The sequence below is a fragment of the Oculina patagonica genome, chromosome 6 (assembly GCF_052425735.1).
Source record: "Oculina patagonica isolate OP01 chromosome 6, crgOcupat, whole genome shotgun sequence".
Classification (NCBI taxonomy): Eukaryota; Metazoa; Cnidaria; class Anthozoa; order Scleractinia; family Oculinidae; genus Oculina; species Oculina patagonica.
Window position 1 is genome coordinate 40,863 of NC_135763.1, and position 18,479 is coordinate 59,341.

At 35.4% G+C, this 18,479-nt stretch overlaps 1 protein-coding gene across 2 annotated transcripts; it reads right to left on the reverse strand.

Annotated features, from left to right (window-relative positions):
- Positions 1-280: 280 nt before the first annotated feature.
- Positions 281-18,478, reverse strand: LOC144656860 (protein quaking-A-like). Of its 2 annotated transcripts, none has more exons than XM_078517105.1 (9): positions 18,250-18,478; positions 14,924-15,072; positions 12,821-12,937; positions 12,190-12,333; positions 8,793-8,871; positions 8,591-8,677; positions 8,030-8,131; positions 7,670-7,720; positions 281-1,145 (listed from the first exon to the last, which is right to left on the reverse strand). In XM_078517105.1, the coding sequence occupies exons 1-8, from the start codon at positions 18,359-18,361 to the stop codon at positions 7,671-7,673; spliced, it is 840 nt and encodes a 279-aa protein (XP_078373231.1). In that variant the 5' UTR covers positions 18,362-18,478; the 3' UTR covers positions 281-1,145; position 7,670. The 2 variants fall into 2 exon arrangements, with proteins under 2 accessions (XP_078373231.1, XP_078373232.1); XM_078517106.1 differs by having other exon boundaries at positions 281-3,873.
- Position 18,479: the final 1 nt, after the last annotated feature.

An 18,479-nucleotide genomic window follows, 5' to 3' on the forward strand; every position in this document is an offset into this window, starting at 1 on the left:
CTCGCAAATGCGCGTGATATGAGTGTAGAATGCAATGAAGCCGATCAATTGAAAGAATGATGTTTTATGTTTCATGTTTATTTGCTATATTTTACTTTTAGTTAGGCGTTGAAACACCAGAAGCGTTCTTTCTTTTATTTCCCATTTATTGCTGGGCTTACAATACATTGTCGCAATCTTTCCTTATTTCAGTGCACGAGGTGGTGTTCCAGAAAACGTCTATAGCAATACAATACCACTGCAGAGTCTAGTAAGGGCATGTCTAAAAACAACAGGCAGGCAATTTTCTCCAAGTATTTTATTACTGTTCTCTCATATCGTATATATTAAATTTTTCTGTAAAAATATCTCTTATAAATCAATATATTATTCGAAAACTATCAGTATTTGAGTCAGCTACATGTTATTGAATTATTACGTACATTTTTTGGTGACACAAAAGTATATTTATATAACGTTTGGTAAAGTACATCACGAAAGTAAAATAACAGGCTACTGTTAGCAAGGACTTTGTAAACAAATCCACCTCTAATGATTTGTAAAACCAAAACTAACAACAACTCCAGCGCTGTTCTAATAGGGCACAACAAACGCACATCAATTTCGACACAAAAACAAAACTACTAAGCTTATTAAATGTTATCACCTCTCACCACAGAGAACAAACAAAACTACATTTATCAAAGTTTCTTGGGGGAGGGGCTGATAGCAAGGGCTACCAAATTATTCGCTCATTTTTAATTTTCCTTGGCCATGCCTCGAAATCCGCCCCTGAATAGTGCCAGGACTCTGCAAGAGCCTTGGCACAATAAACACGAATAAACTCGATATATAACATAATGTCCAGGATTGTGATTACTAACAGCCCGCTAGTGTAATCCTGGGGTGGGTCTATTAGTCTTCTGCCCTTTTCCCAAAACGTCTCCATACTTCTTCCATTGAGGAAAAAAACTTTAACATCAAAACAATTTATACACGAAGGAGAGGCAAATCATGCAATCAAAATCAGCATGGGTTTTCAAAAACATCAATAAAAAAATCAATAAATTATGTGAATGAATTCTCTGAGTAAAAATAATTATATGTTAAAAATTATTTTGATTTCCACTCTTCTTTTCACTAGCTGATCGCTTGGAATTTCATGCCTGAGGAACAGGAAGAAATGAAATAAACATAATTACAAAACAAATGTTGACTGCAGCTGAAATAAATAGCAGCCCTCGTGATTTACAGCTTTCCTTTCAAGAGTGAAAAGCTGTAAGAAGGGCCAGTTATGAAAGCAAGTGATTAAAAAGATGATCAAACTAAAAGACAAAGTTGAATTCAGAGGCTGGTCAATATTCGATAGCCAGAGTTGGTATATAAAATGATGACTTGCAATTGAAATTCACTATTGATCTTAGCTGACGAATCTTAAGTTTGCCAGTCTTAGTAATGTTAGAAAATTATCAAAAAGCATTTAAACCACCTTCACTACAAAAAGTCAGGTCTTCTGTTAGTTTAAATGTATCAAAGTTATTGGAACAAGTAAATGACCTTTGGACAATCTTGACCTCAATCTTAAGGTAATTGTTTGGAATATCATCAGAAATATTCAGCTCATCTTCATAACCTGCCCAAGTAATCCCCTTAAGCTAAATAGTTAAGTACCATGACAATGATGATGATGACGATGATGATGAAGATGATGACGATGGTGATGATGATGGTTATATGATGAAGGGTTAAAAGAAGTTAAATATAAGTTAGATATTTTATAGCTAAAAGAAAGTTACAACAAGCAAACAAATTTAATCTCAAAATTAAATCTTTATTGTTACAACAATAATTATCATCATCCATAATCACACATTATGATTAAAGTACACACTAATTAATAGAAAAATGAACAGAATTTCAACACGGAGGCAATATCACAACAAGCTACACATGACCAAATGCTTAAAGCTTTTTAATTCTGTAAAAATCAACAAACTATGAAACTGGAGGGAGCTCTTTAAGTATGAGATGTCTTTTAACATAACTTAATTACTCTATACACATACATCTAGATGTGATTGAACAATAATTTATTACATATAGTCGTTACCCTCAATGTTTATTATTACCATTACAATTATTTAGATGTCATCCAACATACATTATTTCACTCCACAGCACTCTAATTATCACTTTACCCTGATTATGTAGAAATGAATATGAGCTACAGCCAACATTACCATAGCTTAATTATGATGTACATTGAACATGTATGACCCTTTCAGCAAAACCTTTAAGAAACCACCTATTTGATATTATACACACAACAAATTGTTTTGACATGTATGTCCTTCAAGTGAGATTGTGTTTAATTGAGAATTTGAGCGCGAACAGTTTCATTTCAACACATTATGAAGTAATTTGCTTCCCATGACCACTTGAGCAAACAAAGGTGTATGTTGATATTTATTAACTGATTTGAAAATTCAACAAAACAAAGTGATAAAAAGTACTTAGAAAATTAATTTGTAAAATGACTACGAAAGAAATGTAAACTTGTTCAGTCTATATTTTCCGATTGGATAATGGTACTTACAAAGAAAACATCTGTGCAACTGGTGAGTACAAAAATAAAGGCAATTTTAGGAAAACATTCATTTTGAATAGCATGGGCATGGTTCCAGTATGAACTAATCTTATTTTTCAAAATAATACAAAAATACACAAATTTCGTAAATAATATGCCCATACCATTGGCTGCATCTAAGTGTGAACACATCATTTACAAACATGAGCGGATATCAACCGTTGCATAGCTTGCCATCAAGTCAAGTCATTTGAACTTTGACAGACCTTTATTCAAACCTTTGTGCCCAAAGTGCAACACAGCTGGTATTGTTTTTTATTACCAAATTGTCAATGAAAATGTTTGCAATAACTTTTTAGTACGAATGAAAGTTCAAAGGAGTTTAAATGTTTGATGGCTACTCAGATCATTTTTTTTATGACATGTCCACCTTTAGATACAACCAACAGTATTTAAACATAAAACAAACACAGTTCACACTTGCACAAACCAAAATGCACTCTATTCAGCAAGGCCAATAATACTAATTTCAGCCAGTTGGTTTCTTAATAAAATGATCGTGAAATAAAACTTTTAACATATAGAATAATTTGGTTTAGACTGAAATGGCAGGCAGTTTACATTGAAAGTGACCACCCATTTGCAAACTCCACAAAATAAGTTGTGCATATTTAAGAAAGTCAATCTCCTCGGCCACTGAAAACAACCCTTTCAGTTTCTTGTTGATTGGATTGCTAGATATTCCATTAAACAATAATACGACAGTGTATAATTATGTATAATTAAGTTTGAAGGAAATGCATTTCGTTGATTTAGGATGTTTGTTATTGCTTTTGGTACCAGCTGTAAAATGGTTTCAATTTTCTACATGTACATGTCTGTGTTTTTGGGTTTTTTTTTTTTCAGACAAAGTTTTTCTTTATCCATGTCTTTTACATCCTTGCATTTTATTGTTGAAATTTGCTATTTTAAGGAAAGATCAGTATGACTCTTGCATGTGTATTGCTGAAAGGGCAACTTAACAGAACACAAACCACCAAAAACACAAAAACACTTAAAATAGATTTCAAAATATATTACAGTACTATTATTAAATCTGATTGTTGATAATTCCTCTTTAAACATACAGAAATATATTAAGATCATTTGTTACAAAACTCATATTTTTGCAATAGGAACTACGTAAATGGTTAGTCCACAGTTGTGAGTGGGCTTGTAAAAGACAAAAGAAAGCAGTTTCTTCAGGCTTTACATTTAGCCTGGTAATTAGTTGGTCTTCTTCAGAATTAGTGTTACCCATTGTCAGTCTAGTAAGAAAGAGAAGTTCTATATTAGTATAAATTAAATTAAGTTAAATGCTTCTTAGCTGCAAAGCTGTCAGAAAGAGGGCTTTTATTAATATATTTCCTTTTAGTTAACTCTTGAACAGCACTTTACAGTTTAGTTTGCAAGCTTTAATTAAATGGCAGCAAGCAAAACCTTTGTGCAGAGTTACATTTGCCAGATTGTTTGTTATTATCTAAATAATGACTTAATAAACGTTGTGAGGGTTATATTGCTCATATTGGAATAACCAGCTTTGCCCTTTATGCAGTTCATAGATTAATATATTTTGGGAGGTTTTGTAAGCTCCAGGGAATTGGCAAGGTACATTTACTAGTTAAATGAAAGACATTAGTGACTTGAGAATTGAAGTGATTATAGCAAAGAGAATTTGATTCTAGTGAGGGATATATATTGTCACTGTCCTTCACTTCAAGCAAGAAATAATAATAATAATAATAATAATAATAATAATAATAATAATAATAATAACTTTAATGAGACAATAACTTTATTTCACATAATCAGAAAAAAAACAGCTGGTATCCTTATAAAAAAGTAAATAAAATATCTTTCGAGAATGGCATCTTTTTTTAATGTCACTTCTAATATGTAAAAATGACAGGAATATAGAGCAGAGAGATTATACTATAGAGATAATAATAATAATAACAATAATAAATAATAATAAAGAAAGAAAATCCTTTATTTACAATAATATTTTATAAACTCAAATAAAACTTACAAAGAACTAATGTGCATCATAAATATCGTAGCAGACATAATAATAATAATAATAATAATAATAATAATAATAATAGTAATATTAATAATTAATACAGTTAGTAATAATAATAAAAATTATAATAACAATTTTTATTTAAAACAATAGCCTTCACCTACATAATTACACTCTGAAAGCTTTAACATGCTCTAAGCTTCAATGTACACAGGTTATAATATAAAAAATTGAGGTAAATTATTTATAATAATAATAATATTGTCCATAATGTTCGCTTTATAAAATATATACTATATACAAGGCTAAAAAGAGTTAAAAAAACAAAAAACTCTTAACTCTTTTTAGCCTTGTATATAGTATATAATAATAATAATAATATAAATTTGGCTTGCGAAACGAAAACATACCTCATAATCGAGCAAATCTTGACATTCGTAAAAAATAACGCTGACAGTTGTATGCAATGAAAGGTATGAAAGTCGTAAAAATAATTAAAAATAATTAAAACGCTAATGTATAGATTTAGGAAAATCTAAAAGTGGAGCTCCCCTAGTTTAGCTTTTTAGTTATTTTGGGTGACCAAATTTATTTATTGTTTAAACATTTCTTTTTTGTAATTTACAGTTCAAATAAACTTTTGTTGTTGTTGTCGTTGTGTTTTATACTTTTTAGACCGATTTTTTTATTCATGTTATTATCTTTATATATTATATGTATCATTGTTCACCATGAACAACAGCACCAAATAAGAGCAAAAACAATATTATTGATCAATCAAAAAAGGATTATCAATTAGCAGTAACTTTTCTTAACCCTAGGATGTACAATTCCCGGCGTATCCAATCGAACGTTCGGTAATCTAACCCAATCGAACACCAATCGTTCGATTGCGTTCGGTCATCGAACATATTCGAACGTTCAATTACCGAACAGTCAACTCAATTAACCGTACATAACTGAACTCATGTTTGTTTATATTGCGACATTTGGACGGTGCACCGTCCCCCTCATTAGTCCTGCGTGATTTACTTATCAAGAGACGGATTCCAAACAAAATAGAGTCAGATTGAATTCGATTGAGTTCGATTGGTTCGAAAATCAAACTCACAGCAAAATAGATGCTCGATTTTGTTGGATAACCGAACCCAATCGAATGATTGGTGTTCGATTGGGTTCGTTTGATTTTTAGTTTGGTTTTGTTCGATTGGATATGCCGGGACAGTTGAATCTCGATAACTCAAACTCATAAAAACTCCAACCTCTCACTAGCTCGAACCTTTTTCAAATTCCCCTTCAGGTAATTTTTTTGTAATAATTTTACCCTCCCTAACTCAAACCTCCGATATTTCGAACCATTTTTGCGATTTTGCGTCTGAATCGAATGAAGTCAAACATATCTCTGATGCCTTAAAAGTGAATTGCTACCCCCAATCAATTATCTCTAACATCCTAAAGAAAAAACGCACTACAGAAACAATTCCCTCTCCAGAGGAACTTGTTGGTTTGTTTTTTAAGTGGGTCAAGCCATCAGAATCATTTGACTTGGCTTGTCTGCCCTATATCAATGACCTCACCGAACCGCTTAAAAGATTGGTTCAAAACACCGGAATTTGTGTCGTCACCAGACCCTACAGAACTCTTCACCAAGAGTTTCCTTCACCAAAATTCAGACCTCCCAGCCACCTTCAAACAAATGTGGTCTACAAGATTCCTTGTAATGACTGTAATTGGAGTTACATTGGAGAAACTGGCAGATGTCTACAGACGTGAAGAAAAGAACACATCAGAATTGTTTAACATTGTAACAAAGGATCGAACATTTCAAACCATGCATGGATGAATGACCATCAAATTGATTTCAAAAATGCAAGAGTCATCAACAAAGGAGACTATCGCGTGCAAAAAACTCTTGAGTCATGGCACACTGCCATGACAACTGAAGCGGACAACAATGCTAGGTCATTACCTCCACAATATTCTATTCTTTTAAAATAGTTCTCTTTTATTATCAAATTCTCACTATTTTTCTTGTCACCTTTTTTACGCATTTTTATTCTGTAATTTTTTCACACATTTTTACCCTATATATTTATTCATTCGCGCCATTTTTATCATTCGTTAAAGGCTGCAGTTTGGCAGCCGAAAGCTTATATTTTAACAAAAAAATTTTTTTAACCAGAGAACGTTTCAAAAACATTTTACTTAATAATAATAATAATAATAATAATAATAATAATAATAATAATAATAATAATAATAATAATAATAATAAGAAGAAGAAGAAGAAGAAGAAGAAGAAGAAGAAGAAGACCTCAACGAGATATTAAGAACACTAACATTGACGTTGGAATTGCAGAAAGTGTGTATTGTAAATAGTTTAAATAGTTCTTCTTCTTTTTTATTGCTACTCACGTACACCGGATCACATCAAATGCACAATGTAACCATTATGTTTCCTTTGCATTTAAAATCGCTCATTCCAATTTTGAACGCTTCTCAGCTTTTCTATATAACATATTGTGCTTTTCATTTTAACGATTGTATCATAGAATCGTTTATTGTAAATAGTTTTGCACCATAGATAATTATCACAGAATATTTTTAATAAAGAATTGTTTTATAATTTAAATAATAATAACTAATAATAATAATAATGCTTTTAAGTACACTTAGAACATAGGCTATCAGGAGGAAAGAGATATCTCTGCTCTACATTCCAGTTATTTTTACATATTAGAATTGATTTTAAGATTTTGATTCTCGCTTATACAATGATATTTTACTTTCTCAATATATAACGGTGCAAGCTGTTTTTTTAATTCTTAATCTTTTTATCGATGCTTGTTGTTTTAATGATTGTGTGAAATAAAGTTAAAATATATTTAAAAAAAATTAAAAATAAATAATAATAATAATTATAATAATAGTAATGGGAATTAATTCAAAGATAATTTATTTCACCTGGCTAATTCAGGCTGGTAAATTCCTTGATGGTGGAAAATAACAATACCAAACTGGCTTATTGCTTTGTTGCTTACCTTATCTCTGGTATGGGTGTTCTCTGATAGGTCTCCGGGGTTTAACTGCACCTAAGCAGCAAGCAAAATGCAGTGAATGCAAAATAGAAAACTATTTACTGCAAAAATAATTTCTACTTAGAAAACACTGAAGTTGAAATTGCACCACATGAAAATACTGCTTTTGACAAACAGCACAATTGCTTGAAAAGTAATTTCATTTGAATGGTCACACTTCAGGATTTAAAACAGGAGTTAAGTTTCAGCTCCAGGGGGAGGAGCTGACAACAGGTTAAAAGATTTTCTTTAACATTTGTAGGTTAAATCATTTATTAATCTGTCTATAGTCTGGATGCCCTAATTTATTTTCATCAGACTTACCAACAATGGACTGTTCTAGTCCATAGTCGAAAATAGTTCCTGGTCTTGTTGCATATGGCGCAAATTCTAGTCCTGCTAGGCCAGCTGGGTATGCACTCGGAACTGATAAAAACAAAATCATCATTGGTTTTAATGTTTTAGGAATACTTCTTTGGTTCCTAACAAACACTTTTGATGCCACAGATTGCAACACTAAGAAAAAAACAAAGGTAAAGCCAAAGGTTATGTCAGCCATGCAAGAGACCGAATTATGTACCATCAAATCACAGGAAATAAGCTTTCACAGTACTGCACCTTTTTGCAAAATGGCGAAGGACAAATTAAAATACCAAACCAACAAAAATACAGCATTTCATTTGTCAAAAAGAAGAAAAAAGAGTTCTAGATGCCTAAATAATAAAGAGGCCTGGAGTTGCAAAAAACAACTTTGCAATTTTTTTGGACAAACTGCATGCATGAGATGTGCAATTCCATGTAGACCTATGGTGTCTGATAAGTAAATCGTATCATGTAACAGATTAGCTCAACAATCAATGTGTTCTTTTTGTACAAGTCATGTACCTGGAGGTCGAGCTGCAAATGGATATCCAGCTAACGCTGGTGCAAGGGGCATCCCAAGAAGACCATTGTGAAGAAGAGTAGCATTGCCTGTATGAAAAAATAAAGGCCTTTTTAACATTCCCGAGTTTATAGCACAGCAAGTTTAGGAAGCTTTTCGAGTATAATAATGCATTCATTCGGCTTGATGTGAACATACACGTACCTGCTTGTTCCCTCAGAGTACCATTCATTAATGCTAAGTCTTTCAACTGCTTCTTTTTTAATTCATCTTCTCCTTCATTCTAAATATAGAGACAATGAGAGTAATAAATAAATAATTCTAATAAAAATGCTTGTAATATATAGTTGGAGAAATACTATGCAAGGTAAGGCAAATGCAGCCACTCAACATCCTTAAAATAATACCTTTACCCTGAAGGTACATGTACCTGCTAGGCGAATGTGACACCCCTGTAGGTACATGTACCTGTAATGCAAATGAGACACCCCTGAAGGTACATGTACCTGCTATGCAAATGAGACACCCCTGAAGGTACATGTACCTGTAATGCAAATGGGACACCCCTGTAGGTACATGTACCTGCTATGCAAATGAGACACCCCTGTAGGTACATGTACCTGCTATGCAAATGAGACACCCCTGTAGGTACATGTACCTGCTATGCAAATGAGACACCCCTGTAGGTACATGTACCTGTAATGCAAATGGGACACCCCTGAAGGTACATGTACCTGCTATGCAAATGGGACACCCCTGTAGGTACATGTACCTGCTATGCGAATGAGACACCCCTGAAGGTACATGTACCTGTAATGCAAATGGGACACCCCTGAAGGTACATGTACCTGTAATGCAAATGGGACACCCCTGAAGGTACATGTACCTGTAATGCAAATGGGACACCCCTGAAGGTACATGTACCTGCTAGGCGAATGAGACACCCCTGAAGGTACATGTACCTGTAATGCAAATGGGACACCCCTGAAGGAACATGTACCTGTAATGCAAATGGGACACCCCTGAAGGTACATGTACCTGTAATGCAAATGAGACACCCCTGAAGGTACATGTACCTGCTATGCAAATGAGACACCCCTGAAGGTACATGTACCTGTAATGCAAATGGGACACCCCTGAAGGTACATGTACCTGCTATGCAAATGGGACACCCCTGTAGGTACATGTACCTGCTATGCAAATGAGACAACCCTGTAGGTACATGTACCTGTAATGCAAATGGGACACCCCTGAAGCTACATGTACCTGCTATGCAAATGAGACACCCCTGAAGGTACATGTACCTGCTAGGCGAATGGGACACCCCTGAAGGTACATGTACCTGCTATGCAAATGAGACACCCCTGAAGGTACATGTACCTGCTATGCAAATGAGAACACCCCTGTAGGTACATGTACCTGTAATGCAAATGAGACACCCCTGAAGGTACATGTACCTGTAATGCAAATGGAACACCCCTGAAGGTACATGTACCTGTAATGCAAATGGAACACCCCTGAAGGTACATGTACCTGTAATGCAAATGGAACACCCCTGAAGGTACATGTACCTGTAATGCAAATGAGACACCCCTGTAGGTACATGTACCTGTAATGCAAATGGAACACCCCTGAAGGTACATGTACCTGTAATGCAAATGAGACACTCCTGAAGGTACATGTACCTGCTATGCAAATGAGACACCCCTGAAGGTACATGTACCTGCTATGCAAATGAGACACCCCTGTAGGTACATGTACCTGTAATGCAAATGGGACACCCCTGAAGGTACATGTACCTGCTATGCAAATGGGACACCCCTGAAGGTACATGTACCTGCTATGCAAATGAGACACCCCTGAAGGTACATGTACCTGTAATGCAAATGGAACACCCCTGAAGGTACATGTACCTGTAATGCAAATGGAACACCCCTGAAGGTACATGTACCTGTAATGCAAATGGAACACCCCTGAAGGTACATGTACCTGTAATGCAAATGAGACACCCCTGTAGGTACATGTACCTGTAATGCAAATGGAACACCCCTGAAGGTACATGTACCTGTAATGCAAATGAGACACTCCTGAAGGTACATGTACCTGCTATGCAAATGAGACACCCCTGAAGGTACATGTACCTGCTATGCAAATGAGACACCCCTGTAGGTACATGTACCTGTAATGCAAATGGGACACCCCTGAAGGTACATGTACCTGCTATGCAAATGGGACACCCCTGAAGGTACATGTACCTGCTATGCAAATGAGACACCCCTGAAGGTACATGTACCTGCTATGCAAATGGAACACCCCTGAAGGTACATGTACCTGTAATGCAAATGAGACACCCCTGAAGGTACATGTACCTGCTATGCAAATGAGACACCCCTGTAGGTACATGTACCTGTAATGCAAATGGAACACCCCTGAAGGTACATGTACCTGTAATGCAAATGGGACACCCCTGAAGGTACATGTACCTGTAATGCAAATGGAACACCCCTGAAGGTACATGTACCTGTAATGCAAATGAGACACCCCTGAAGGTACATGTACCTGTAATGCAAATGAGACACCCCTGTAGGTACATGTACCTGTAATGCAAATGGGACACCCCTGAAGGTACATGTACCTGTAATGCAAATGAGACACCCCTGAAGGTACATGTACCTGCTAGGCGAATGGGACACCCCTGTAGGTACATGTACCTGTAATGCAAATGAGACACCCCTGAAGGTACATGTACCTGCTATGCAAATGAGACACCCCTGTAGGTACATGTACCTGTAATGCAAATGAGACACCCCTGTAGGTACATGTACCTGTAATGCAAATGAGACACCCCTGAAGGTACATGTACCTGCTATGCAAATGGAACACCCCTGAAGGTACATGTACCTGCTATGCAAATGAGACACCCCTGTAGGTACATGTACCTGTAATGCAAATGGGACACCCCTGAAGGTACATGTACCTGTAATGCAAATGGGACACCCCTGAAGGTACATGTACCTGTAATGCAAATGAGACACCCCTGAAGGTACATGTACCTGTAATGCAAATGAGACACCCCTGAAGGTACATGTACCTGCTATGCAAATGAGACACCCCTGTAGGTACATGTACCTGCTATGCAAATGAGACACCCCTGAAGGTACATGTACCTGTAATGCAAATGGGACACCCCTGAAGGTACATGTACCTGTAATGCAAATGAGACACCCCTGAAGGTACATGTACCTGCTATGCAAATGAGACACCCCTGAAGGTACATGTACCTGCTATGCAAATGAGACACCCCTGTAGGTACATGTACCTGTAATGCAAATGAGACACCCCTGAAGGTACATGTACCTGCTATGCAAATGAGACACCCCTGAAGGTACATGTACCTGTAATGCAAATGGGACACCCCTGAAGGTACATGTACCTGTAATGCAAATGAGACAACCCTGTAGGTACATGTACCTGTAATGCAAATGAGACAGATAAGATAAGATAAGATAAGAGACACCCCTGAAGGAAATTTGTATAGTACAAAGCAATTTAGTTTATGTGTCACGACAACTGGAAAGATATGTTAAGTCAGGTAACTAACCACAGGTTGAAGAAGCTCTTTGACTTTATCAACAGCCTTTGCAAGTCTTAATTTTGCTCTATCCTCTGTATCTTCCACTGACAATAACACATGAAGATCCTCATCTAGATGTTCATAGTTTGGCTGGCCTCGCTTTTCCTCCTCCTGTGATACACAAAATGGTAACGCATGTATATCACTGCCACATATGATTTAACACAAACCGTTTTATGTGCAGGTATGTAAATAATAAATTATCCATCAGAAGTGTCAGTTCATTTTGCTACCCCATCAACTCCAGTTTGAGATTATAAAATTATTTTTAACAAACCCTGTGCCTTGTGTCTTATAGTAACAGAAATGACAGAAATATCCCAGCCTGACAATTTTACAAGTTTAAGGTAACTTAGATTCATTTAAATAAAACTAGAATTTGTGCGACTGATTGCGGCGACAAAAACTGTAGCCAAAATCTACCATGTCACACGAGGAAACATGTTGCAGCAACTTGTCCCCTAGTGTGTCCCGACCTTGAGCCTTATTCAACTTTTCTCTTGTTTGCTAGAATTAAAAAATGCATCACATTATGCCAAAACAACTGACGACAAGACCACTGTTGAAATCAACTAAAGTTGTGTGTAATTTAGCTTACCAATTTTTTGTCTTTCATTGAACCTTTTCCTCTGACTAAAAGTTTGCATCCAGTGGTAGACTCTACTGCTCGTAACGTCATGCCTCGAGGGCCAATCACTCTACCAACAAAGTTAAACTGGAACAGGAAAACATATCAAAGAACTTGAAACAAACCTTTGAGCAAAGCATATGTGTATATGTTGCAGGTTAAAACTGTTTTCAGGTTAAATCCGTTTCCAGCCTCGTTTAATCTGTTTCCACCAGAAGATAACAATCTATTAACTTGACTTCTGTCAAGTGAATTCATGTTATGTCATTGTGAAAGTGTTGTCTTCAGGTTGAAGCAGATTAATCTAGGTCGGAAGCAGATTTAACTTGAAAACTGATTTAACCTGCAGCATATATACTAAGAAACATGCTGGCTGCCAATCAATTTCACTTGACCAGATCTTGTTATCGTTGCCTGGCACAGTCTTTTTTCGATTTTTAACAAAAAATTCAATCACTTCCTGGCTGACTGGATTTTTTTGCCTGCTTAGCTACACTTCTGCAATTAAGCAAAATTTGTTTGCTATATGTAACAGAGAACATATCATCCCTCTACATAAAATGCTCACTACAAGCAAACGATAATACAGCCCTCCAAGTTAAGACCATTTAAGTCGCCATGGTGACTAAAATTTTGGAGCTGGCGACTTTTTTTGAACTAAAGTCGCCAGCCTGGCGACTAAAATTGAGAAGAAGGATTGAAAGCGTGAGCTTAATTTTAGCGACAAAAATTTTTCACTGGCAACCAAACCTGAGCAGTCGGTGGCCAAATGGCCACTAAGGAAAAAAATAAACTTGGAGGGTCGTAATATTAGCAAAGCAGGGTGCTCTATGCTTTCAGGGTATTAGTAAACTTTCTTCTTTTGCTAACTGTACTTATTCAAACATGAATTCCTAAAAAATACTTGACAACTGTAAAAAAAACAAATTTAGACTTAAAGTAAAGGCTTGGTCATTATTTTTGACCAGCTACAGTACCAAGCTACCATCCTTGCTATAGATGTAAATTATTGTACAGTTATTATTTTTATTATTTATTGTAAGCTTTTTTTCCTGGTATTATTATTCTAAAAATGTTGATGTTGTTGTCGCACTGAAAATCCATTGTTATAGTGTAACAAAACATTATTCTTAATCATCTCCCGACTACCACTGGAACATATTCATTTGTTTCACATGTACCAGACATTATTTTCACCTAAGTCACACCCGTGGTCTGGACATAATATAACATTGTTAACAGCAATCATAAAATTCAAAAACTATAGAAATTACTTCTTTCCTTTATTTATTCAAACAAAAGCCACAAGCCACAACTCTTTTCATTTGGCATAGGAAAATGGAAGTTGAAAAAATGTTAATTTGTTTATTAAAAACAAAAATAATAAATCATAAAAAGCGGCACTCTGCAAATACAGACAAGAGTTCAATATTCTTTATGTAAAAAGGGATCAGCCAGGGCTAGGAATGACCTCAATTCATATAATGGCAGCAGCTGCTTCTCTAACCAAGGACCATTTCCTTTCTTTTCCTTTAAAACTCATTTACTTGAGATTCAAAATGGATTACACAGATTATTATAAAGAGTTTACTAAAAATAATAAATACAATCTTTTTTAACTTTTAAGGGACACTTGCTAAGGATGTGTGGGTTCACCTGCAAACAAACTTTCATTAGACATAAAAACAATGCCCCCTCAGAAAATGGCGACGATTTGCACATTTTAATAAACACACACTAGGGTTTTGATTCATAGAAACAACTTACAAAACATAATATTAAACCAGTACCACACAGTGTAAATATAACAAGATTCATAAAACTGCTGGAGCGATCTGTGGTCATAGCTTAAAATATAAAAATGGTTTAAACAGATCTAAAAATATAAAAGGATACTCTAAATTTTTGATCGCCTTCTGCGGTCTTCTTCAGAGAAGATTCAGACAAGATTCAGTTGTACGGTTATTCAGTTTAATCTGCATACATGGCTGACTCAAGGTTTGACTCACAGAGGAAAGAGCTGTTAATAATCTTTTTTTATTTCCACTTGTTAGTGTGTAAAAATATCTTTACCTTGGGATATTCTTTCACTGGTGCAAAAACCTTTTCTGTCAATTTAACTCTTGGCCCTGCTGGTGTAGGAAGCTGCAGTTCTGTATACTCTCCATCTGGTTCATTTTTTACCACACCATGGAAAAGCTCATTTCTTACTCTGTTTATTTCTGTATAAAAAGAAACTATACTCAATATTCTACATTTTTAGGAGAGGTCGCATGGCCTAGTGGTTAGGGCACTGGACTTGTAATCTGGAGGTTCAGGGTTCAAATCCTTCCCCCCTGCCACTACAGGGATTTGTGTTTGGTCGTTCAGAATGAAGCCTCCTACGCGGACCTCCTTTGGGCTTGTCAGGCTTTCAGTTTGTGAGGGAGAAACGCATGACAAGACCAAAGAACATCTGCCTAGGAGGCTATTTTGAATCCAACTCCTCTATGCTTTATAAATAGCCAACTGGTCAGCCTTCCACCAGTTGGGGTTAGTTTTAACAGGCTTTATTTACAATATTTGTTTGTTTATTCAAGGGCCACATTGAAAACTGCTGGGAAACCAGTAATTGTGTTACCCTATCAACCCTCCAAGTTTATTTTTTTTCCTTAGTAGCCATTTGGACACCAACTGCTCAAGTTTGGTCAACGGTGAAAAATTTAAGTCGCTAAATTAAGCTTACGCTTTCAACTCTTCGGTTCCAATTTTGTTGCCAGCTCCAAAATTTTAGTCGCAATGGTGACTAAAATGGTCTTAACTTGGAGGGTTGCCTATAAATAACTATTAATAACGTGACACTTGAGACCTGACCATTTTAAAAGATTATTCTCTATCTTTTTACAGTGTATGTTCCCTTCTATAGACCTTTGTCCAAAATAGCCAGCTCAAAGTAGATACTACATTCCAAAAAAATCTTTTACATTGTATATATACAATGTACATAATAATACTTGACAAAAAAGAAGTAAAAATGATGAAATATGATTCATTTCCAATAAGTAGTCTTTCTAAGAATCGTCTAAATATAGTATTTTTTTTCAAATTTTATAAATTCTCTCCACTATGGTCAAATGTTGACTAAAGTGGTTTTGATGAATTTTTTTGTGAATCTTTTAAAAGATTAGAAAAAATTAAAAACAGATATTTCAAACAAATGTTATTATGGGGTAAACCTCTGACTAGTTTTTGACAAAAACTGACAGTGCAATGTCAGTTAATTTCCATGAAAATAACAATATGTAAGTTATAATATAATTCAATAAACTGACCGACTAATATATCACAACACAAAAGATGCAGCCATTTGTTCATTACAATTATATACAGAACATTTGAAGCTGCTACGGTGAACAAAAGCCAATTTAGAAATAAATGGAATAATGTAGTCAACATGTTACATATTGCCACAAGAATAAATTATCTTGGTAACCACATATCACAGCCTTCTATTCATTCAAATAAACTAAGGTAAGAAACTGCAGCTTGTGACAAAATTATGAAGAGTAAATGGAATAAATCTCAGTAACTGTTTTTTTTAAGATGAATACTATTTTCAGCCTACAAATTCCAAATCACATCAAAATTACAGAAGCAGAATTGCAGTGGTTGCAATTAAAACTGCTGTATTTACAATGAATCAATTTAATTTAGGTCTTTGGGGCATATTTGAGAGGCAAAATAAAAGATATTTCAAATCTGTTCACAAAAAGTAAAAGGGCAGGAAAGAATTTGACAGCGAATGTTGTCAATTTGTTTGTTTTTCCTCAGAAAAAATAAAGACAAAATCATAAAAAATGCTAGATTCAAACTATGAAGAATGAAAACCACAGGATGTTTACGTTCCTTCATCTGAAAGCTGATCAGTGTCTTCTCAGTTTCAACCCAACCAAATGACACCCCCTATCAAAAAAACACATTCAACATAAAGCACTAAACCACATTTCATCATTTTTTATCTGTAGAACTTTCCATGATTTGTGGTTATGGAGTCTTTATTGCGAAATTATACATTCTATTTCTGATATCTTCTCTGTTTGGCTAGATACCCGTCTTTGAGGGCATCTGCCTCTTATCACCTCAATGATGATTATTACGCGCGCATTCCGTGAACTAAACCTGCTAAGAGTGAATTCCTTAGCCACCAAACCAAAAAGAAATTTACAATTATAGGAGCGAACAAGGCGAACCCCTGCAATACGACTTTTTGATTTCTAGTTCATTAAGTTCTCCGATGGGACGTTCTGATCTGATGAATAAATCTGAGCTCAATCAGAACACATCAAATTTTCACAGTGATTTGACCCTGACAAATTAAAATGGAAATTGAATTCCAAGCGTGACGATTTTTGTTTCACCGATAACATGTAATTTCATGGACCGTCGAGCGTTTCAAACACTGAAACTATTTAACAAAAGACCTTCCAAGTAAAAGCTAATGTTTTAGTTTGTTTACATGTAAGAATAAAAACAAAACACCATCGCGGCAAAGCAACTTGCAAAAATAATCACCGCGTAACAAGCATACACGACTTGTCGGCGAGCTCTGTAAATTAATTTCAAAGCGATTTTCTTTATCGATTGTGAGCTTATTTGATTTCGGTACATGTAATATCATGTACCTCGACTTGAACTTAAAAATAACCAATGCCGGACAGCCTTCAAATAAGACTGTCTTGCATAACTGAGATCGAAACTGTGGATAAAATATTCATACATCCCACTGGGTCGAAAGAAATCCCGTTGAATGCAATAATACGAGTTAATAAAACAGAAAATCACAACAACCTTGTTCACAATACCAGCAACCGAATTTCAGGATAATTTATTTTCACGGTAATTTGCAAGTTTCAAAGGGGTTATTGATATATTTTACCAAAAACATCTTTTGAAAAACCCCACAGCGTCAAATTCGGGACAACAAAGAGGCACACAACAGTTGAAGGCAACTATAATAATGAGCGTTCGATCAACCCAATGTTCTTTTCCCATACAACTAAAACTTATCACTAACAAAATGTCATATATCCAACAAACCTGAAGGTGATCTCTTGTACTCCCCGGTGTTTCAGTGATGCTAAACTAAAACACAATCGTTGTTCGGTAAACACAGGACACGGTGTCCGGATGTAGGGCAAACAAATAGAAGGTTCCATCCGCGATCGATTACGATTTTTCGTCGACGTTTTTTAACTTAAATCGCGTTAGAACAAACTCGACCTCTGTGAAAATAATTAGATATTACCTCGCAAAGTTATATTTCTCTCTGCTGGGGATTATTTACGTTCATTTACCGATTATTTATCATAACTGCAGTTATTATTATATTAAATTTGAAGTTAACTTGGCGCACACAGTACCTTGATCCAGCAACCTTTCGGCGTGAAGAAATATCTTGGGCATTTTCGATACTGTTGTTTTGTCGCTCAGTAGCTCGTTAAGGTATTCAGAAGAAGCGACAGAACAAGACATTGTTGCTGTTATGGGTTAGTAGAACGTAAAAAGAAAACACATAAAAAAAGCAATAAGCGGTTGTTCTACGCCTGTGCAAGTCTTGTGAACCTCGACATGTGCAACCAATGAACGCTCG